This window comes from Periplaneta americana, chromosome 11, assembly GCF_040183065.1.
Source record: "Periplaneta americana isolate PAMFEO1 chromosome 11, P.americana_PAMFEO1_priV1, whole genome shotgun sequence".
In the NCBI taxonomy this organism is placed as follows: domain Eukaryota; kingdom Metazoa; phylum Arthropoda; class Insecta; order Blattodea; family Blattidae; genus Periplaneta; species Periplaneta americana.
The window spans coordinates 143,829,034-143,854,370 of record NC_091127.1 but is presented as its reverse complement, the minus strand read 5'-3'; the positions used below and the strand labels follow the sequence as shown (position 1 = coordinate 143,854,370).

The window sequence follows — 25,337 nt, the reverse complement described above, 5'->3', positions numbered from 1 at the left end:
GGAATTGTAAAATGGCAGCCACACTGCTAGAAGCTTATATTATTATTTCAGTAGAAAAACTAAAGGAAATTTCCTTCGTCGTTCAATTCTAACTAAACTCACCGGTCCGCACGCCTTGAACCATGTAAACTCCATTCCAACGAACAGATGTTAACGTGCAAGAAGTGGCATACTTATAACTTGTACTTATGTCATTTCTTTCTCTATCTCCTAAGTGGATAATATCACATTTCTCTGAAACAATCGTTTGAAAAGACACGTAGGCTTAGTCTCTACCGTATCATACTTGTCAGTGTATTATACTTAAGCAAAAATAAACTAAAAACTTTTAGAGCCGATTTTCTATTTTAATGTAGGCCTATACAGACAATGTGTACTGAAAAGTGTCCTTTCTTTTCTTAACTAATTTAATCGAAAATGAAAATAACAAAATAGTTACTCTTTTATTTACTTATTCACTTATTCATTCATTTATTTATTGATTCATTTATTTTTTTTTTATTTTAGTAGGTTATTTTACGACGTTTTATCTACATTTTAGGTTATTTAGCGTCTGAATGGGGTGAAGGTGATAATGCCGGTGAAATCAGTCCGGGGTCCAGCACCGAAAGTTGCCCAGCATTTGCTCATATTGGGTTGAGAGAAAACGCCAGAAAAAAACTCAACCAGGTAACTTTCCCCGACCGGGAATCGAACCCGGAACACTGGTTTCGGGGCCAGACGCGCTAACCGTTATTCCACAGGACTTGATTCATTTATGTATTTAATTATTTATTATTTAATTCATTCACTCTTTCATTGATTTATTCGTTCATTGATTCATTCATTTACCCATTTATTATGTATCTATTTACTTATTTATTTCTTTATATATTTCTTTACATATTTATTTATTTACTTATTTATTTATTTATTTAATTCATTCACCTATCTATATATTTATTCATTTACTCATTTATTTGTTTATTTAACTATGCGCATTAAATCTCTACAGAAATGGACAAAAGTCTTGATAAATGGTAAGAAGTATGTCCCACATATATCCACAGTTAAGCACCATGAAACTCTTATCTCTATTCTTTACATAATCATAACTCCTGAATTTCTGAAAAGGGTGTCGATCATATTCGTTCAAATTTAAATAGAAAACAATCTAGTTTATGAATAACTGAAAACCAAGTTTTGACGTTCTGTCTAATATTAATTCATTAAAACATCACATTTTCAGATGAAGACTGAGGACAGGTGAATATGAAAAGAAGCATCTCGTGTAGTATAGGCCTATGATACATGTTTATGAGTTATTGTCCGCACTAAGTGAAGAGAATATGGACGAGTTTTCTAAGAATACCTCGGCTTCTCCTTACATTTGTAATAAACAATTTTATCGATTTTAATATTAAAAACCGTAGAATCAGAAAAAAAAACCGTTAATCGACTAGAAAGCCGTCAGGTTATAACAAGTAGGCCTAGTATAAAACGTGTGCAGAAAACAAAACATGCCATTTGAAGACTCAATGCACTCTTATCATTTTCATCAAAGCAGTTCAACGTGTTAGTATGATTCTTTATATAAACATTTCCATAGTTTAATTTACATATTCCCAGCAGTATGTCACGCGTCATCGAAATTCTTCCCATATTTCTCATCTTCTCCTCCACAGTTGTTGTTTTTTTCTTCACCGAACATTAAAGACGTTTTATGAAAAATACAACCAGTAAGCTCGTCATAACAAAACTTTCTCCATTCTTCTGACAACTCGCTACAAATGCGTTCCCATGCACTTGCCTCTCAAGTTCACTCCACGCCGAGAGAGCTACCTACATCTTTGTCATGAGAACGTAATCGGTTTCCTTTCAGATCGTGTCTACAAATAACATCGGTCTTCACTTATTTCGTAGGTAATGAAGATAAATTCAGCAAGAAATAACCACATATATAGGGCTTCGTAATATACAATAATAACGATCCTCAGGGAAATTTATCATGACTTTTTCGAAACTCAAGACAATTAGGCCTATAATGAAACAAAGAAAACTTCAGTTTTTTAAGAAAAAAATGGTAAATCTTCAATTCCTTCGATGGGAATTGAACATATCTACCAATAAGCAAACATTTTGGGTACATTTTCTAAAATTAGTAGTGATGGGAGTATTGGAATAAAAACACGAATTATTCGATTCTTGTAAGTTCTCGATATATATCTCGAATAGTGAACAAGTACTCGAATACTTTGCTCTGATAATAGATGCTGCGAGAAGCGAACCTCACCTATAAATATGAGGTAGTTGAGTGTAATAAAGACTTGCTCCAGATCGTCTCTCTGTCTCCCCTTTTTTCTCTCTCTTTCTCTCGTCCAATTGCGAAATGCACGAATACAACAACTTTATCGGAAGTTGCAGACAGCTACAGCTTGTTGAGAACTACTCGAGAACAATCGAAATTAGTATTCGAGAAATTTTATTCGAATAAATGTTTCGATTCTTAATATTATTCAAGAACAAATTAATGGATTCTTAAAATTATTCGATTCTCCCCATCACTAAAAATTAGAATACCGTTATTTTAAATACAAATATTGTACCATATTTACACATTTCATCCGCCTAAAATGTAATCTAGTATTATTTCAAAGTATTCACCCTACAGAAAGGAATATTTTCAACTTTCGTGTTGAAAATAGTTGCAAGTGTAAGCCAGGTTCAACGCCATAATCTCAAAGTATAATGGTGTTAGGTCTACAGACAGGAGTTTCGTAAGTTCTCATATTGACCATGTGTGTGTTCGTGCGTGCGTAAGAGATCGAGAGAAGAGAACGTGTCTGTTCGTAAGAGAGACATCAGAATAAGTCTGTCAGTCGGAGTCAAAGTCAGTCAGTCAGTCAGTGGGAAACCAAGTGAGAAAGATAAGAGGGAACTAAGAAGAGCGTCATCGTCCAAGGTTATTTGTTCCATTGCCTCTATGGGAGACGTATTGGTCTCGCAAGCAGCGAATACCGACGGAAGGAATGCGAATGAAACACTGCGATAAGGAAGAGCGGGTGACAGGAAAGGTCACGAGATAGCTTGAATGATATTCAAGAGTACAGTCGGGAGAGAAATGACATCGATATAATCAGTCTTGCGTTGTGATAGTTACATTACGACTTTAGTTTGTTCCACTGCATGTGAATACGTGTCTCGTATCGCACGGTATCGTTATTTCATTCGTAAACATATGTTGCGCGTTTAATTAGCTTCGAATTTTTCTCTTGCTACGTTCTTTATTTCCATAGCGATGTCCCCATCTGTTCATCTTCTTGGAAGAGACAGTACTTCTATCGGCCCGCACCTCTCGTTCCCTCGTCGTGCCTACATACACACGTCAAAACAGACAGTAACGCCACCATTGCTTTTCGGTAATCGTTCCTTGCGCGAGCTATAACAGTAATTTTGTAAAACAACCATAGAGATTAACTCAAGTATTCAATATTTAAAGATATTAGATGCAAGTACCCCTGCCAAAAAGCCCAATCAAAATGATCTAAACAGGCTTGGTATAAGTATGTCCGATCGATAGGCCTATGTGAAATTTTCTTCATTATTATGTGACTTTTTCTGATTGCCCTATTTCTGTTCGACATAGGCTAAACAGTAGCACTCGAATAGTAAAACTGAATTTACAAGTTCAACGAAAATTTATTCGTCTTGGAATCATTTCTCAAAGTTCACGTTCCACATGATTGCCATACCTCCGTCTCTGTCTCTCTCTCTTAAAGCTGACCTTAATGTCAATTACATTCATGGATTCCACGCTGCGCAACGCCAATCTTTCGCACAAACATCCTTTGACCCTAATTGATGGAAATCAGCGACAGCCTCAAGAATTATTGATGGAGGTACCGAACGGAATATGATTTCAAACTGAGATACTCAATCTACGGTAGTAAATAAGCTGCAAGACAATAGGACTCAGCCGTGGCATGTCAGATGATGACTTCTCAGCAAGGAAATAGCTGTTCCCGCAGACACTGCAAGAATTTGGTGGAAAAAGTAGGTATAGAACAAGGTCTGAGAAAACCGTTCTTTCTCGCCATTCTTCCACTAACATTAATTTTGCCCAGTCATCATTTAATCTAGCATTAATGGCCTGTGTAGTGTAACAGGTACCTGCAATAAAATCATTCTAAAAACGTCAGAGGTAGGGAGCAAGACTCGTGCTCGGGTGCTCTAATAATTCCTTCCCGTGTGATTATCATCAGCACACCTGTACCAGCATTATCACTACATCCTTAATCCCGGCACCACCAATATTATGTAAGTTCTCTATGGCCGTTTGAACGTTAACGTCCCATCTGTCGTGGAGCAATTTTATTCGAGTACTTTCTTTCTCTACCAATCTCATTCTATTGATGTTTCATTCTGATGATTATTCTAAATTTAATTACTAAAACAATATATAAACTCTTTATATTCTTGGAATAATTTCGATCAAAAATACAGGTCTTGAGGTTCTGGTCTCTCCTGACTCCTTAATTACCGTATTTGCTCCCGTAATTTGCGCACTTTTTAATTTACTTTGGCTGTTTGAAAAATTGGGGTGCGTAAAATATACGAATTTTTTTTAATTAGACTTCTTGATCTGGGTTTTATTCAAGTATATAGTAATTAAGAATATTTGGGGCTAAGAGGGATGAAGTTACAGGAGAATGGAGAAAGTTACACAATACAGAACTGCACGCATTGTATTCTTCACCTGACATAATTAGGAACATTAAATCCAGACGTTTGAGATGGGCAGGGATGTAGCACGTATGGGCGAATCCAGAAATGCATATAGAGTGTTAGTTGGGAGGTCGGAGGGAAAAAGACCTTTAGGGAGGCCGAGACGTAGATGGGAAGATAATATTAAAATGTATTTGAGGGAGGTGGGATATGATGATAGAGAATGGATTAATTTTGCTCAGGATTGGGACCAATGGCGGGCTTATGGGAGGGCGGCAATGAACCTCCGGGTTCCTTAAAACCCAGTAAGTAAGTATATAGTAATTAAGAATACAGTACTTTTCTCACGTAAGACTACTGGTAAACTTGAATTATAAATAATTAAATTGAGTATATAATAATAAACGAGAACTGCGCACAAACTGTGCAAAGAGTAGATGTAAATATAATCTTAGGTGTCCTTGCTATAAGCAGCGATGGATCTACAGCGTTTCTTGCACTTTAGTATTGGGTATATGATAATCATAATGAATGCAAAGTACACAGCAGACGTAGCATACTCTATAGTTAGTCTTTAATTGAGCACATTATACGAGTTTATAGGCCTATCGGTGGTTGATTGATGCATTCTTCATGTTGCGGTGACAACTGCACGATATCTGTTATACAGTAGAACTTGTCACAGTCACTGCCCTTGGGGGTAATTTACAAGGATAAGCATCGGTGTTGAAGTAAAGTTATTTAGGGTTTCTTTGTGAAGAAGGTAGTTGAGTTGGGTACTGTTCAATGAACAATGCCGTGGAATGCAAATATTGCCAATGGAATTTAGGGAAGGAAAATTCATACTAACTTACACTGAAAAAAAAAATTGTATGTAAAATGAGTGCGGAAAATACATGGAGCAAAATTGAAGTTCAAAACAAGACTTTAAAATTTAGGGTGCGTAAAATACACGGTGGCGCAAAGTACGCGACCAAATACGGTATATATGCATTTAATATTCAGTCTACAAACAATATTTCGCATTAGGGGCACACTCTTTCCATGTCAGGTAATTTGTAGTGAATCCTCGGCCTCGTCTCGCCAAATAACATCTCGCTATCACCAATTCCAGTGATGCTAAGTAACATAGTAGTTGATGCAGCGTCGTTAAATAACCAATTAAAAACAAACAGAACTTAATGTTCTTTAACTAGCAGCATCGTGATGCATTTGGTGAGATATGATAGGTAGCGAAATCCGGTTACGAAAGCCAGCTATAACGGCTGGGGGGATCATCGTGCTAACCACACGATACCTCCATTTTGGTTGGATGATTTTCCACCTCTGCTTCGGCATGTGGACGTGAGGCCAGCAGCCGGCTGGTCGGTCATGGTCCTTCATGGGCTGTAGCGCCAGGGATTATTATTATTATTATTATTATTATTATTATTATTATTATTATTATTATTATTATTTAGATGTATGTTGATGTGCGTATTTTTATTTTTTTTTTCCGTTGTTAAAGAAAAAAAGGCACTCTAATTAACTCACAAGACTTTTTCATGCGTCAAATTAAGTTGAATTAAACAATCAAAACAAATCAAAAGACATGCTGACTTCTGGAGTTCTTCTGATTCATGACAACGCCCGCCCTCACAATGCTACTATAATCCAACAGCTTCTTCAGCAACTTTGATGGAAAGTGTTTGAACACCCGTCGTACAACAGCGACTTAGCACCGAGCGACTCCTACCTCTTTCCTGAACTGAAAAAATGGCTAGGAGGGCAGAGGTTTCAGACTAATAAGGAGCTTCAAAACAACGTTAAGGCCCATCTCAAATCACTGGCGGCAACATTCTATGAAGAGGGGATTGGAAAGCTCGTCCACAGATATGACAAATACCTCAATCTTCGCGGTGATTATGTCGAAAAGTAACCATGTTTGTACACATAACTTTTTGGTAATAAATTCATTTCGTTATTTGTCTTTTTTTATGGATCATCGAAGGTTGAAAAAAAAACAGCCCTCGTAATATATGATAATCAGAGTAATTTTTTTATAATGTCAGCGTGGCCATTACTTCGTACTTCGTTCAAAAGACTCTCTCTCTCTATCTCTCTCTCCCTCTCTCCCTCCCCTATCTCCTCTCCCCTACCCTCTCCAAAAGGAACCGGTGGTTGTATTTTCTTATAATTCTGACTTCATCATTACTTCAGAAGCCATATAACTTCATTATCTATGAAAAAATATGTAAAAATAAACATAGAAAGAAATCAAGAAAGGAAATAATAAATGAGATCAAAAAAATAAAGAGGGGGAAACGGATGAATAACGAACCGAAAAACAAACAGGAAGAACATGAAGTTCAATAAATTACATCATTACCTCGTTATTAGGGGTGAGATTTTATGGTGATTATTTTACCCTGATTGCGGTGATTAAAATGGTTTAATTTCGGTAAAAATTTCGTAAAAAAAAAACAAGCAATTTCGTGCACATTTTGCACCCTAAAGAAACTTAAAAAATAACAACATAACATTCTTTTTAAATTAATGACGAAACAATCCCTTTAAAATTAACAGAAAATTGTTTGCATCATTAACTAAATTCGTAATTAAATGTCATTCGAATGTGACGGGGTAACGGCACTATCGTCTTCATCTCAAGAAGGCAGTTGTTGCGGGAAAGAGAAATGACCGTTGTCTGCTTGCGGAAGTAGTCCCTGAAGCTATGCGTACAACGTTTCCAGATGCCACACACATGTAATGCTAAACGATCAAATATGTAGAACTGTTCATGTACAGTCTTAGAAAAAAGTTTTATCGCACAGACAGGCCATTTTATGTCTCAGAAAGGAGACAGGGCGCATGATCAGGCATACAACGAAACAAAACTAATCTTATTACCTCAACTAGTCGTTCTCTTGTGAACCGAGTCGCTCGTCTTCTGATCATGCGCACTACCTTCTTTCTGGTACTTGTAAAGTATCTGTGTGACAAAACTTTTTCTAAGACTGTACATTTTACAACGAAGAACATTTTCGCGTTTAATTTGGAAGAAACAGTAATTTTTCATACTAATTCTTCACAAAACCTGATTTTTTGTTGAAAATGTCGTGATTATGAAGTAATTTCGTGTATTTTTATCAATTCCGCGAACATTCGCGGATATATCTAATTTAATTTTGGACTTTCATTAATAGATACGCATTTTCCGTGCGTAAAATTAAGTTTTTACATATTTCGTGTGTATCGTTAATACCAAAAAACAATCGCACCTCTATTCATTATTATCCACCATTACAGTAATGCTAAATGTATCTAAACTGAAGACGATAGATTTTTTTTTTATTTTAGTAGGTTATTTTACGACGCTTTATCAACATCTTAGGTTATTTAGCGTCTGAATGAGATGAAGGTGATAATGCCGGTGAAATGAGTCCGGAGTCCTGCACCGAAAGTTACCCAGCATTTGCTCATATTGGGTTGAGGGAAAACCCCGGAAAAAACCTCAACCAGGTAACTTGCCCCGACCGGGAATCGAACCCGGGCCACCTAGTTTCGCGGCCAGACGCGCTAACCGTTACTCCACAGGTGTGGGCCTGAAGACGATAGAATTTCACCTAAAATATATTAATATTTTATCATCAGTTATTTTGTCCTTAAGCCTTTGGAGCAGTTCCATAACTAGTTGCCAAGAATAGCTCATTTTCATGCGCAGACGCATCACATTGCTAATACATTACTTTCAGAAATAACAAATTGCACCCTGAGTGTCATTACCAAATATATCAGTGAGTGAGAAATCATGTTTAATTACCCACATAAAACCAGTTTTCTAAACGGAAGGTTCAGCAAAGGTTATGCTTCAAGATGTGTAAATAAGAGTAACATCGTAACATCAAGTTCCTATTCCTACATGCATCGCTGTCATAAAAACTCCGCAATAATTTCAGAGGTGTGCAACAAGAACGTCCTACAATAAGAGAAAATAGGTCAATTTCCTATAATTATATAATGTGGTTCTTTGCTATAAGAAGTAGTGCTATTTCCGTAGACAATACACTTGTCGAACACAGTAGTCTGTAATTCGTATGTATTGTTTCCACACACACACACACACACACACACACACACACACACACACACAACTTGTTTACACAACAGACGTACACAGAATGAACTCTGCAAAGAACAATGTGCGCACTTTTTGCTTCATCTCAAAATAATGTCCTCTTTTACACCATAGATTTCACTTGGCATCAACTGTGCAACTTCACTCTTAGCAGGTGCAACCAGCGTATAACAAAGGCTAGTAAACTCCATCTCAAATCAAACTGGCCCTATCCTGTGAGATTTGCATTGTACAAAGCGGTTATGGCAACGTCTTCTCAGAGTACTACAGTATTTGCTTTTCTTCGCCATTCCCATTTCACTAACACTGATTACAGCCGTGCCATGACATTATCTCAATCTATTCTCAATAATCGTGGATGTGTAAAAGGCTTCTTACAGAAACAAATACACAGCACAAGATATGTGCACAGGTTCGAGGTCATATATAGATCTCGTTAGGTTAAATGCCTATCTTTTTGTAGGTATAAACTAAAACCAGTTAAATATCTTCACATTTTATATAAAATATGGTGTCTAAAAATGCCCATTTTACCCACTGAGACCTACTTTTGAGGTTTTAGAGCCTGTACGTATATATTCTTAAGTGAAAGAGAAAATTTTGAATGTTATGGGGTGAGTTTGGTTCAAATATCCTGTAATGATTTGGTTCAGGAATAAAGAAATTTCTGGAAGGTGCCTGGTTTTATTGAGCACTTGAGCAGACAGTAGGAATGTGATGAATCGGGAGGATGTAGTTCTCCCTAAAGAAATCAGCATGGCAAATACTGTATTGCTAGATTTAAATATGAATCCATTGCTTCGGTATCATTGAGAATTTTTTTTTTTTTTTTTTTGCTTATAAAATGGTTCTGTCTAAGGAAAAGCAAAGTTTCACAATAGAAAATTAGAGAAAAAATGTTATGTACTGCAATGCCAATTATGAATAATGTGTTAATTGTAAATTCATTGATAAATTAACTAATTTAATTGTAATATGAGCACTTAATCATTAGCAGCCCTTGAGCAATGAGGTCGATGAATTCATTAAAAATTACGTACCGGTATTCATAACTTAAGACTTAACAAACATAAAGTTTCTAATCACAATATTTCTATTGTTTTTATCACTGTATACCGTAATGCTTAATAATTAATTGCATTTTTATAGTTACTGTAGTTTGTGTGGACAGAAATTACATTTTAGCTGCATAAAATATCATTTTTATGTGCTTGAAATTGTATTTTTTGGTGCCTAAATGTATGTTTTAGTGCCTATTTTGATAAATTCAGGGCCTATTTTAGGTGCCTAAAAGTTAGTTTTTAAGTGCCCAAAATCCGAATCATATAACTGTGCAGATTGAAGGGGACAACAGAGTAGTAGGTTATTTTACGACGCTTTATCAACATCTTAGGTTATTTAGCGTCTGAATGAGATGAAGGTGATAATGTCGGTGAAATGAGATCGGGGTCCAGCACCGAAAGTTACCCAGCATTTTCTCATATATTGGGTTGAGAGAAAACCCCGGAAAAAACCTAAACCAGGTAACTTGCCCCCACCGGGAATCGAACCCGGGCCACCTGGTTTCGCGGCCAGACGCGCTGACCGTTACTCCACAGGTGTGGACGGGACACTAGAATAGATTAAAATAAATAAAAAACAATTATACGTTTTGTAATTAAGTGCATGGTTAATTAGAAAATTATGCTGAAAATGTGAGTAGTTTGGCAACAGCGCATCGCCGCTCATTTACGAATACACACATCGAACTCAGTTCTAAACAGCAGCAATCCGACCCTTTGTTACTGCAGTAGGGCTGCAATACTTCCTACTGGCACGAAATAACGACAGGTGTTAATCTTTTTATTTAATTTGCAAGAATACAGTATATTTTACTTAAAACAGTAAAGGGATAAATAATTTTTTATCGGTTTCTCTAATGACAAGAGATAAATCATAACCGTATTGATAGAACTTATCGAGTAAAATAGTGTTAACATTTTGGAGGGAAAAACGTTTTTTATGCGAAAACTACGGTATTCATTTGGGATTAATACGGTATTAGAATTTTTGTTGTTCTCTATCCAAGGAGTAAGCCAGGCATGTCAATTGATGCCCACAGGAGCAAGCGCGCGCTTTAGAGCCCAGGAGAGCCTGAGCGCTTTACAGAGGAAAGGAAAGAGACAGACGAAAGAGGTAGTACATGGCGCTTGGTCGAGCTATATTCAGAGATGGCCAACACTGATTCAATAGATGAAGGGAAGAGAACTTATTAAAACTGTATCCATGTTAAGTTTGAGATTTGCCTGAGAAGTATAAGTGCATTATAAGAATGTAAGTTTTAATTTTAATGCTCTTTTTCACAAGTTTGATTTTTTTATTCAAAAGAAATATTTTCTCAACTTTTCGTATAGAAAAGTGAAATTTTCAGGTTTAGGCCTATTTATTTAGTAGCCGTAGAGAATGTTTTCGTAAATCTAATATACCATATTGTAAATTTTATTAGTACAACAATGTAATTTATTCGTCACAACAATAATTCCTTTCTACAATTCGCCTTAAACGCTCTCGTCAACAATTGGATTTTCACTCAACACAGTATTCGTTATAGCACTCCACCGACGACAATGACAATTTACTTGGACTAGTACGAACAACAATGAACTGTTAATCTTAACTAATATTTACAAAGCACTATTTACAAATCAGAACTATCAGTTCTCAGTTCACAGTTCTTCTATCTCAGTCACTCGAGTTCACAGTATCTCGAACCACAGACCTTCAGAGACAGTTCACTGTACTCGAACTCGGGTCCCTCCAACTGCGGTCCACTGCACTCGAACTCAGGCCTTCGGATGCTGACGCAGATGCGGACGCACACTCGAGTCGAACTCCGGTACACAAGACTGGCTTGCTTGCTCTGGCTTTCTCACTGACTGGCTGACTAATCAACTGAAAACTGCTGTCGTTCCTTCGCGACAGTAATTTATAACCATAGCGACGTAGCCTCGAAAGTTCGAATTCGCGAGTCTTCCATTTCGACGGATTTCTCGGCCTCTCTAGGCAAGCAGAACATGCGCGCGCAAACTCTCTCCACTCTCTCGCCGCGTTGGCCCCTTTCCCCTCTCAGCCGCGCGCCATTCCAAAGTGCTCCGCGCGATCTTCTCTCTTGCGGGACGCTGGTCGTGAGTTCGAATCTCACGTCGCTGTCACATTGCTCCCTCCTTAGGGCTGCTCGTCCCGGGCAGTCCCTTGGTAGGCTGCTAATCGGTCCAGATGCACCACCATCATCTTCCCTCGAGGTTGTCGCTGGATGCGGTACACCACGTCGTTGATCCGGGTCACCACGCGGTATGGTCCATCCCAGGCACGCTGCAGCTTTGGTGATTTCCCTTTGGTCCTGGTAGGTCGATACAGCCACACCAGGTCGCCCTCCTGGAATCCTGCAGAGTTGGCTAATCTGTCGTAGCGCACCTTCATCCTGTCGCTGGCCATCTTGAGGTGCTCTCTGACCAGTTGGTGAATTCCATTCAACTTCTCGGTGAGTTCTGCCACATAGTCAGTTGCTGGCTGGTCGGCGCTGGGTGGCGTGCCAAACAACAGATCACAGGGCAGGCGCAGCTCTCTCCCGAAGACCATGTTTGCCGGTGTCATCCCTGTTGTATCGTGGACCGAAGCTCTGTACGCCAAGAGGAACAGTGGAACTCTGGCATCCCTGTCTCGCTGATGGTTGGACACCACCTTCCGCAGGTGCTCCTCCACGGTTTTGATGTATCGTTCCACCATGCCGTCGGACTGTGGGTGGAGGGGAGTGGTCCTGGTTTTATGCACCCCCAGACGCTCGAGCAATTCTCCCATCAGGTTGGATTCGAAGTTGCGCCCCTGATCACTATGCAATTCCCGGGGCACCCCGAATCGGCAGATGAAGTTGTCAAGCAGCGCGTCGGCCACCGTCGAAGCCTCTTGGTTGGGAATCGCGTACACCTCTGGCCATTTTGTGAAGTAATCCATGGCGACTAGCAGGTAGCGGTTCCCGCGATCCGTGACCGGGAACGGTCCAGCAACGTCGATGGCGATCCTCTCAAAAGGAGCTCCCACGTGGTACTGCTGCATGGCTCCCCTGCTGCGTGTCCTTGGTCCGCGACTGGCAGCACAGGTGTCGCATCTTCGGCACCATTGTTCCGTGTCGGTTCTCTGATGCAACCAGTAGAACCTCTGTCTTAACTTATCTAGCGTCTTGTTGGCTCCCAGGTGTCCTCCAGTCACTCCAGCATGAGTCTCCTCCAGCACTTCCTTCACCTTGCTCCTAGGCAGGACAAGTTGTTCTATGCGGGTCCTTCCATCGGCCGACTCCCAAATCCTCTTCAGGATACCGTCCTTGACAGTGAAGGATTCCCACTGGGCCCAGTAGCTCTTGTAAGTGGTGCTACGGTTGGCGATATCGGCCCATACTGGTCTCTGGCCGGACTCCACATCACGCAGTAGCTGTCCAATGTTTGGGTCCTCCAGCTGCTCCCTCCTTATGGCGGCGTTATCCCATCCTGGGCTCGGCTGGGCGGCAATTGCTCGGACTGCGTGGGCGCCATTCCGCTCTTCTACTTTCAGGCAGTGTTTGCAGCCATCCGGGCACGGACGTCGTGATAAGGCATCAGCGTTGGAATGTTTCTTCCCTTGACGGTGTTCGGAGGTGAAGTTGTACTCCTGCAGTCGTTGAACCCAACGGGCGGTCTGCCCCTCCAGGTTCTTGAAGCCCAATAGCCAGGTGAGTGCAGAATGATCTGTCCTCAGATGGAATTCCTGGCCATACAAATATTTGTGGAAATGCTTCAGGGCTTCCACAATGGCAAGAAGTTCTCTACGAGTCACACAGTAGTTTCTCTCAGCCTTGGATAGTGTTCGGCTGAAGTAGGCAATCACCCTCTCTTGCCCATCCTGTTCCTGAGAGAGTACTCCGCCGATGCCTACGTTGCTAGCGTCCGTGTCGAGCGTGAACTTCCTTCCAGGGATGGGATACCCCAGTACAGGAGCAGTGCAGAGCGCCTCTTTCAGCGACTGGAAGGATGACTCCGCCTCGTCTGTCCACTGGAATTGTCGTTTCTCCTCGGTCAGCTGGGTTAGAGGCTTAGCGATGTTGGCGTACCCAGCTACGAACCTTCTGTAATAAGTGCAGAGGCCGAGAAAGCGGCGCAGCTCCTGCTTGTCCCTCGGTCTCGGCCATCCTCTGACGGCTTGTAGCTTCTCCGGGTCCGTGGCCACTCCGTTGGTCCCTACTAAGTGTCCCAAGTAGTTGACCTTCTTCTGGAATAGATGACATTTCTTCGGGTTCAACTTCAGTCTGGCTTGTCGCAGTCTCTCGAACACTTTCCTCAGGTTCAACAGCTGTTCGCCGAAAGTCTTGCCCACCACGATGACGTCATCAAGGTACAGCAAACAGGTGTCGTATGTCAGGCCTCTCATTACGGACTCCATTAGTCTCTGGAATGTAGCCTGGGCGTTGCAGAGGCCGAACGGCATAACGGTGAACTGCCATAGTCCCTGGCCTGTAGAGAATGCCGTTTTCTCCTTGTCCTCATGATGTAGCTCCACCTGCCAGTATCCTGACTTGAGATCCAACGTCGAGAACCACTCTGCTCCGGCCAGGGTGTCCAAGGTGTCGTCAATTCGTGGAAGGGGAAAGCAGTCCTTCTTGGTGACGTCATTCAGTTTTCTGTAGTCCACGCAGAAACGCAGTTCCCCATTCTTCTTCTTCACCAGCACCACAGGTGATGACCAAGGGCTGTCGGATTCCTCGATGATTCCTCTTGCTTTCATGCCCTCCAGTTGGCTGTCAATCTCCTTTTGTTTTGCTAGAGGGACGCGTCGAGGAGGTTGTCTGATTGGGCGAGCATTTCCGGTGTCGATGCGGTGCTGAACTTTCTCCGTTCTCCCGTAATCGTTTTCAGACAGACTGAAAACGTCTTGAAATTCTGTCAGCAAATCGTGGACTTGTCTTCTTTCTCCTTTGCTTAAATTCGCCGGCAATTCTCGAGCCAGCTCTTTCAGTGATGGGTCTAGATCTGGACGTGGTCGGTGACAGTCCTCGTTTTCTGCCAGCGACGTCACAGACACCACCGGCTCGACGCTACCTAGTACAGTTCCACTAGGCACCTCCTTGTCCCGATTGGTGACATTCAGGACCCTCACCGGTACCACCTTCTGATTCGGGAGTAGGGATCTGGCCACATAAACACCATCTATCGGAGTTGTTTGCGAATCGAGGAGCAGGTTTCTCTTAGGTTGTCCGTCTAGTCTTGCCGTCACCACCATCTCGCAGCCTGCTGGGATTGTCACTTGATTCTCCAAGGTGACTCTGCTGGCCATGGGTTGGTCTTCGACGTCCCTCAGGAACACTTCATCCTGACCAAAACGGAGGATACGGCGCCGGACGTCCACCGTTGCATCGAAGATCCGCATGGCGTCGAGTCCCAGGATGACGTCTTCAGTGATGTTAGCGACGAACACCCACATCTCCAGTCTCCTCTTTCCCAATATCAGATCCAGGAAAACCTCCTTTTGGATGGGCAGGTTCTCGCCTGAGGCAGTACTTAGCTCATACCGGCGCAGCGGCGTCCTCCCAGGTAGTCCACGCACGACTTCCGGTCTGGCGATAGTGAGCGACGCCCCGGTGTCTACCAGTACTCTGCATGGGCGGCCTCTTATCCATCCGTCAGCAATCAGCCCATCGTCGCATCTTCTGTTAACCGTCTTCAAGATCAGCCGAGGGGATGGTGATAACGGCGCCGACGTGCCCCTCATCGCATCGGCCCCTTTTAGTTTTCCTGTTTGTGACCAGATCGGTCACAGTCCCTCCTCAGGTGTCCAGGCTCGCCGCAGGACCAGCAGGTGGGCACTCCTCGTCTTCGTCGCTCGGGTGATTTCGGTTGACGCTCCTCGACGTCGGCCGCCGCGACGCTCCTAATCCGGTGCGATGCCGAGACGTTCGCAGTCAACTTGGCTGCCTCCATCCTGAGGGCCGCCGCCAGAGCTGCGTTGATGGTGCGATGCTCTGCTAAGAGTAGCTGTTGTCTTATTTCCGGTTCTCGAACTCCGCTGCCGAAGGTGTAGGCCGCCTCTCCAGCGATGAAATCATTAGGTAGGCCCCTGAGGGCCTTATGGGCCAGTTGTTCCACCGCCATCGCGAATTCTTGTAGGGACTGGCCTGACTGTTGGACCCTCGTTTTTAGTTGGGTCCTAAATGCTGCAGCAAGTTGGTCACCATAACGTCCCTCCAGGGCCGCCATTATCTCAGCGGCTGTCCCGTCTTCTGGAACGCTGTGAAGAATCTCCGACGCCTGTCCCTGAAGCGCGGCCAGCAGCTGAGTAGTTTTCTCTGCCGGCGTCCACCCATTGTGCTCTGCGATGGCCTCGAACTGGCGACGGAATATCGCCCAAGACGTCGTACCGTCGAACTTCGGCGTCTTGACGTTGTGATGTCTGGCTGAAGGCGATGGTTCCGCAGGGCCACTATAGGGAGTCCTCAACTCTGTGGCCGCTTCTTGCATGGCACGTCGAACCTCCTCGGCAACTATCTGTTTATGTTCTCTAGCCTGGCGATCCACCAACGCGAGGATGTGCTTGTTTTCTACAGCATGTTGGTCCATCAACACACACGTTTCCTCTTGACGACGTTCGAGATCGCGGATTTTGCCGTCGAAATGGTCTACCTCCTGTCTCAACTCGGCTACTGTCTCGTTTATAGTTGTAAAATTCTGGTTTAGTTTATCCAAATCGGCCTTAAGTTCGTCTTTTACGATGGCGACAATTCCATCTACGTGGGCCGAAACGCTTTCAATTTGCGTAGTGACGTCATCTTTCACTCCGCTTATGTCGCCTTTCACTTCACTTATGTCACTTTTCATCTCCGTTTTCACCTCACTTATGTCGTTCTTGACCTCACTGATGTGCTTGTTCATGTCGTTCATGTCGTCTTTCATTTCTGCTTCCACGTCACTTATATCACTTTTCACCTCACTGATGTGCTTGTTCATTTCGTCTTTCATTTCTGCTTTCATTTCCGCGATGGCTTGCAGGATCTGCTGTAGGTTCTCCATTGTCGATAATATCCCGATTCTGACACCAGTGTAAATTTTATTAGTACAACAATGTAATTTATTCGTCACAACAATAATTCCTTTCTACAATTCGCCTTAAACGCTCTCGTCAACAATTGGATTTTCACTCAACACAGTATTCGTTATAGCACTCCACCGACGACAATGACAATTTACTTGGACTAGTACGAACAACAATGAACTGTTAATCTTAACTAATATTTACAAAGCACTATTTACAAATCAGAACTATCAGTTCTCAGTTCACAGTTCTTCTATCTCAGTCACTCGAGTTCACAGTATCTCGAACCACAGACCTTCAGAGACAGTTCACTGTACTCGAACTCGGGTCCCTCCAACTGCGGTCCACTGCACTCGAACTCAGGCCTTCGGATGCTGACGCAGATGCGGACGCACACTCGAGTCGAACTCCGGTACACAAGACTGGCTTGCTTGCTCTGGCTTTCTCACTGACTGGCTGACTAATCAACTGAAAACTGCTGTCGTTCCTTCGCGACAGTAATTTATAACCATAGCGACGTAGCCTCGAAAGTTCGAATTCGCGAGTCTTCCATTTCGACGGATTTCTCGGCCTCTCTAGGCAAGCAGAACATGCGCGCGCAAACTCTCTCCACTCTCTCGCCGCGTTGGCCCCTTTCCCCTCTCAGCCGCGCGCCATTCCAAAGTGCTCCGCGCGGTCTTCTCTCTTGCGGGACGCTGGTCGTGAGTTCGAATCTCACGTCGCTGTTACTGAAGATAGTGTATTGAAATTTTTGAAAATATTCGCATGGAAATTGTTTGTAAGGAAATGAATTAACAAAGCAACTACTGTTACATCATAAGCAAAAGATACGTGCCCATGTGTTGTAAAAATGTCAGCTTTATAGCTTCAGCAGATTTCGAGAAAGTAATTTAATATTCTGATGATAGGAAGTTGCTCACAAATATCACTTTAAAAGCATAATGCGATAAGATTTTTGTTATGTAATATTAGTTACACTTAAAACAGATACAGTACCTAGGTAACTTTGCTTAGTACTGTAATATTGTTTTGATTAGTTTATTGATTACTTTTGTAAGGCTAAAGATACCATCAATATAAATTCCAACTTATGTCATACCCAATCTCTTTCTTTGGAAGATCACTTTCTTTATGAATGATGTGTTTCATCCACTTAATACAATATAATATTATACTACTATGGAATTTAAGTGAATATTCCTTCTTAACTCTCTATTATGTTATTAAGATTTAAAACACAAGTGCAATATTAAGAAATCAGTGTTAGTACTTTTGTTTTACAGACAATACAGATAATATTAAGCAGAAAGAAGCCATATAAAAATAACGACATAAAATTTCACGTTCCGTTTGAAGTTAGTGCACCACTGTTTTCTTAACCCAACAGGTTGCTTATTCATATACACAACCCTTCGTCTTTTCATACTTAGTGCTTGCTGCCCGCGCACGACGTCAAGGTCAGAAAAATGAGCTTGCTTTGACATCACTGGAGTAAGCTATTAAAATATACACAGTTATCTATATTACCTCCACCCCATATGTAGGCCTACTTATATCATCTATGTATATAGGCCTACATTAATTTACAAAGGTAATTCAGATTTAGTCAATGTGAACAAGTTTTGTCAAATACGTTTTTTGATACCCCCCGTAGTTTTGAGAATACGAAATGTAACGTCTTGCGACGCTTCGACGCTCATTGCTCCGCAATGGGGGTGAATGTAGCTGCAATCATCCACTCCCCAAGATTTAATGTTTGTGTGCTTGTGAGAAACAGAATTAAGACTTATTTAAAATTGACTTGGGCCGTTGTTTTATTTTAGCTCTTCTTTGCTATACTGAATTGAACTCTGCTCCATTATAAATAGACTAAATGACCAAAAATTCACATAAACAATAAAATATCTGCACACGATATATCAGACAAAAACAGCAAATTAGCCTACATGTAAACATCGAATATAAGGAAATTCCATAACATCATAAAAAATACTCTAGTGATCCTAATCGTTTGGTTTTCGTTGGTGAGGAACGTTCCTCCTTTTCAAGATATCAAGAATGTGTCCTTTTCAACATACATATTGGTATCCGACTTCTCACATTCTCCAAAGACAAAATAATTTGGACGGCCAAAAGTACTGGGTGTTCATTTCAAAGTGTGTCATGACGTCACTGTTGTGAGTCAGTGATTTGAAGCGAGTTTCAGCTTTTATGTCAGAGAAGTTGCCTATTAATCAAGGCATTCAATCTGAATTTGAGAACGTGTACAGTATAACTTGAACGTCGCAGCAACAGATGGCGGTCTGTACGGTCTATGTGCTACCATAACCTCTTTCGAACTGTGTTTTGCGCGGACAAGTCGTACGCAGGATATTTGTTATCATCGGTTGCGTACGGCAACATTCCACAATACAAATCAAATGCTCCGTGTCCATGTTGACCGTCGAAGTTAATGTCAACAAATACGTAAGCAATCGTCTTAACCCTCTTCCCATATCCCGAGAGTAAGAAAAAAACTCACTTCAGTACGTGTTTCCAAACAGTTCACATTCCTGCCACTACCGGCGATACCGTACGTATCGGTAAGTACTCTTCGGAATGAAGCCAGGCAACTTCTGCGGAAGTGTAGGAAGATTGAATTCTCTAGGCTCATCGGCTAGCCATATGACGGCATACAGCGAGCCATGACACACTTTGAACTGAACACGCAGTATAATTGAAATTATTTTGGGGGAAAAAATTTAAAGCTTGCTGCCTTACTCAACATTTTGTTTTGCATGCTCCTTGGTGGACGCAGTTGGGTATAGTTTGCTCCTCGACACACTGATTCATTACCTTACACTTTTGTTTTCTTTCTGCAGTTTTAGCAAATATTTCAGACGAATTTCACAATCAGAGTCACTCGAAACTTCATTCAGCTGGAGCGTGTCCTACATTTTCCAGACTTGTTAACCAGTGGCTTTGCAGCAACACACGGTTCCAAGTTGGCACTGCCGACAATGAAACAGTGACCGAAGTGATAGACTTGGGATATTGTTACATGGTAACGAAGGATAAAGACGTCATAAACATGTATAAAGACAGGACTTGCGCTACTTCTCGTCGGTGGAAGGTCCTTCCGCCTTAGCAGCGCTAACTTCTGATGAAATCTCGATTTCGCAAAACAAAAAAAGACAACTTGGGCTGTTGTTTTATTTGGGACCACAATTATGAAAATTCGGGGCTTAGTCATTACCAAGCAATAATACCAGCAAATAGGATTACAATTATAAAGAATGGACACTTAGCGAACTTTCTGGTCTGTTTTTCTGCGCACATTTGCTCCGTTAGCGTATAATTCCACTTTCAAACGCTAGAGGTCAGTGTGATTGAACACCAGCGAACGGTAGAACAGCAATAGGGATATCTTATGCAAAGTTTTACCGTTAGATGGCAGAAGTGTTCCATGCGGCACAACATGTTGTAGGACTATATTATGTTATATGCTACAGTTGATTACGTTCTCTCACTTGTTGGTTTTCTCTGCGTGTCAAAATTACATTTATAGTTATTTTGTATAACCTAGTATAATTCAGTATTTTCTTAGGCTCATAATCTAATTTAATTTACAATAAATAAAAGCGTAAACTTGTATAATACTGAGCGATTCCCCTTAAGAGATGGATGGGGAAATCTGCAATATGCAGAATATAGTTACGAGTAAATTGAATATTGATGAATCTAAATGAGGACTTTGAGAACGAGGTGCAGGAATAAAAATAATAAAAAAAATAGGAACTTTGTCGAAGATGAATATTACCTCTTTAATCATTAGTATTGTAAGTATCGTACGCTAAATACAGGATATGCAGCCACCAATGTGTTTTTTTTTATAGAGAAGGGACTAGAGATTGAATTCCTCGTATTTTTTTCTCTAGTCGCAGAAAGATAAAATGTAATGTTTAATAAGATAATATGATATATGATCGTAGTAATATCACCACAGTCAAGTATATACAGTCACAAAGCTCAATACGTAGTAAATATGCTTCCATAGATAGTTTCTAATCGCTAGGATCGCTAATATCGCCCAATTACAGACAATGAGAAATAGTAACTTACCGGCACAGTCTATTGTTCTTAGCACCCTCACAACTCAAGCTTCGTATATACTAGACTGTGGTATCACGATTATTTCTGTGTTTTGTAGGTTAAGGACATGCAGTTTTGAATACTATGTAGGATGATTTTGAAAATTTGAAGTAAAAACATGGTTTTGATAATTAGTCTACAGCACATTTAAAACATTATTCACGAAATGGATCTCACTATGGATCGTCCTGGATAATAAACATCCCAGTTAATCGAGAGTTTACTGCAGGCGTAAACTTCGGAGAAGTACCGAATATAATCTAAGCTAACATAGCTTGCTGTAGAGGTTGCATATGTTTTTATTAATTGTTCTTTTCCCTATTCCAAAATTAAACTGTAGCCACCAATTCCTTACTTGAAGTAATTACTTTCGAGGCGCAATTTAATTAATTAAATTTTTTAAATATTATTTCAATGTACCGAAGTACATATGATATTTCCATGCAGATATTCTGCGTCATCATATGATGAAAGAGTAATGGAACGGAGAAAAATTCTCTCCGGCGCCGGGACTTGAACCCGGGTTTTCAGCTCTACGTGCTGATGCTTTATCCACTAAGCCACACCGGATACAACCCCGGCGCCGAACAGAATCGTCTCTGATTGAGTTCCAACTCTTGGGTTCCCTCAACTCAATCAGAGACGATTCTGTTCGGCGCCGGGATTGTATCCGGTGTGGCTTAGTGGATAAAGCATCAGCACGTAGAGCTGAAAACCCGGGTTCAAGTCCCGGCGCCGGAGAGAATTTTTCTCCGCTCCATTACTCTTTCATCATATGATGACGCAGAATATCTGCATGGAAATATCATATGTACTTCGGTACACTGAAATAATATATGATATGCGTAAATCACGAAGTGATTTAAGACGGCGCTTATTCCGTCGGATCCCGGCCAACTAGTCACTCATAACGAGTGCACCTCAGCACATGTATATTCTGCATATTGCAGATTTCGGTCCTATGTTCATAGACATCTATGACGTAGTGCAGAGGGCGGCCACTAGAGGGAACCCAAGAGTTGGAACTCAATCAGAGACGATTCTGTTCGGCGCCGGGGTTGTATCCGGTGTGGCTTAGTGAATAAAGCATCAGCACGTAGAGCTGAAAACCCGGGTTCAAGTCCCGGCGCCGGAGAGAATTTTTCTCCGTTCCATTACTCTTTCATCATATAAATTTTTTAAGGTTTAAAGCATATATTCAGAATATTTTGGGACCTGAATGAAGACAAGGCTTTCCCTGGTTTTTACATATAGGAACACAACAAAAATTTGGCATTTTGAGTTGTTTTTAAGAGTATTTGATGTACTAATACACCAAGTAAATTCTAAATGTTTATATACCGGAAAAGAAATGCACACGCAAAGCGCATCCCTCAAAGTACACGCGCGCTATCTATTGGTACTAGTTCAGGATATCCCTATTCTAATTCGCTGACGAGTCTGCTGAAAAGTATTTCTGCTGTCGACTGCTGTTGCGATATCAGCGCTAACTCTAGCGAAAAAGGCAGAACCTCCTGCTGATGCAGATAGAGCTGGTTTCAAGGTCACTGAAATAAGGCACTACTACATCAAAGGTACCGACGCACAGGTCCATACTTTTTCCGTATATGCTGGTGATACTGTCGGAGTAGATATTTACTCGTAAACTGTAACGAAAGACATAAAGGTTGAAGAACTTACCTGAAAGCGAAGTTTGCTCTCGCCCACTTCTCTGTTGCGCCGATGCACGGCTGTTTTGGAGGCTTCGTAGCACTCAGCCCAGAACACGTTCATAGATTCAGTGAGCTGCCCCGATAGCGCCGCCTGGTAAGTGTCGTGCAGGGGCCGAACCTGAAATGGACAATCAAATCAACAGTTATTATGTAGAACTATCAATTTAAATGGAAGAGACACATATGCCTTGCCTGCGTTTCATACGTACAATTTTTATAAATTACAGACTCTCTACACACTGAATACACACCAGTCATCAACACCACCATCATCATCATTATCAATTCATCAGTATCATTACCACAACCACCATCACCATACTAACATCAAAAGCAAAAGCAGCAGGACCATGACAACCACCCTCATCACTACCACTTTCATTACTACCACCAACAAATAAGACCTTTGTGAGGCAATGGTGTTGACTAAGGAAGGAGTAATTGAGTTCATCGATACACATACCTAAAAAAGAATAGTAATTTTCGAATGATAATGTGAAGGGTACAAACATACAACAAGCACACGCTTGTGCGTCCTACATTGATACAATATGCATAATGTAAAAATTGTCCATAAACCGTTAGATATTCAATGAAGACCTGTTTCAAGCTAACAGCCACACGATTACCAAGAAATACGATTCAGCAAGTTTCATTTCAATTACAAAAACTGACGTTCCACTTCAGACAAAAACTGTCATCACAGAAAATGTATTTGCATTAATGAATAGCATATATGGTAACTATTATACAGTTAACCTTTCCATTTCAGGCCTGTAATATATTCACTCAGACAAAAGAAATGCAATTCTGAAAATTATATCCGAAATACATTGTCAGACAATTCTTTCTGTCTAGAGTTTTATCGATAACGAAAACCACACTCAGTTTTTACAAAATATCTGTAACGCAATAAATGTTTTGCACGATCGTGATTTTTGTTGTATTTACAGCTATTGTTGTTAGACCTTGAAAGTTAGTATTCCCACACAGAAACTTGTTGCTAGGGAAACCATTCTTCATAACATAAAACTATACTGAAATAGACCCATTACAGTGCACTTATTATTACTATTGTACGTTCCCTCGGAGAAAAACCAGAAGAAGGGGTGTAATAAGTGAGTAAGCTACAGAAGCAGTGGTTGTTGTCACACAACTCGCCACGCGACTAAGGAAGCAGCGTTGCAATATCTACTAGAGTACGTCACTTAAACGTCCCACTTACGATCTATGTTTATTTTCACTAATAACATTTGTCATTCTTATGAGTATAATATTATTATTATTGTTATTATTATTATTATTATTATTATTATTATTATTATTATTATTATTATTATTATTATCAGTGTCATTATTCACATTACTATTATTAACCTGCCAGTGAACGGGTCATGAAAAGTTAGATAAATGTACGGTTTGGGTGTCTCAGGCCTATTTTTTTAATGAAAAAGTAGGTCTACCTATATTTATTTGAGTCATGCAATAATAGTTTTATTCTTTTATAAGCCTACAGTTAACATAATAAATTTGCGAATTTAATATTTTTTTTAGCAATACAGCAATTCGCAATCTGTGCCTTTTGTCTTTTCTTGCACTGCACTTAAAATGATGTCCAATGTAGTGGATATGTGGTTGTTGTAACATTCATAAATGGTGCGTCGTATTATATCATGAACGAAATCAAGTTTCTTGAATTTCATATCTATTTGTAATGCAGTCAGAGTTTTCTTTTTAGAAGTTTTATACTCGGTTATATTGATATAAGTTATACTAATATCTTGAAACACCCGTAGCGCGAACAGTTTCAGCAATTGGTGAATCACATTTGCCTTCCCCTTCACTGAAAAATAGGTACAGGTGAGAGTTGGGTAGTATCGGACATCGGGTAATATCGGACAGTGAGTTTCTTTCATCTACCACCAGATGATAGTGCTTGAATGACATGGTTACGTTTCTGTGATGTCGCATACAGAAACGTAATCATGTCATTCAGGTACTACCATCTGGTGGTAGATGAAAGAAACGCACTGTCCGATATTACCCGATGTCCGATACTACCCAACTCTCCCATACATTTTTTAATAATAGGGGTATTTGCAGCTTGTCTCTCTAATGAATGACCTCTTCCAACAGGAGAAGTACAAATATTATAATTAGAGCCTATTGTCGTCATCACTATGTTGTTCACTCTCTTCAAGAGACTCCTATGGTCGCTACATATTTCACTAATTTTAATGTAGGCCTACACTATGAAAACTAAACAGACAATGCAACTATGTGGTGTTTACCTCTGCGCGGGACGAAGGAAACAGCAGTAAGTTGTGTTTCTGCTTTTAGCCCCTATCCCCTGGTTTTTCTCCAAGCGAACGTACAATAAGTTCCCATTACAGTGCAGCTTTACGAAGACTTTGGAATAATATTGCTCTAAATTTTCAATGCAAAATACACTGTATTTGTAATTTTAAACATATGATCATGCAACAGTAAAATTCGTTACAAGAGCGGTATGTTGACGTTATCATGTTCGAGGAAAAGATTGAAAAAGCGAAACGTAGTTGAGCTTTTTTAATTTCCGAGAA

At 40.8% G+C, this 25,337-nt stretch overlaps 1 protein-coding gene across 2 annotated transcripts in view; it reads right to left on the bottom strand.

Annotated features, from left to right (window-relative positions):
* The window catches only part of LOC138709386 (neurobeachin-like protein 1), a 686,489-nt gene that overhangs the window by 451,890 nt on the left and 209,262 nt on the right, over nucleotides 1-25,337 (bottom strand). For both annotated transcript variants that reach the window (XM_069840124.1, XM_069840125.1), the window contains one exon: nucleotides 22,724-22,873. In XM_069840124.1, coding sequence (XP_069696225.1) covers nucleotides 22,724-22,873 — 150 coding nt within the window. The remainder of the gene's footprint in view (nucleotides 1-22,723; nucleotides 22,874-25,337) is intronic.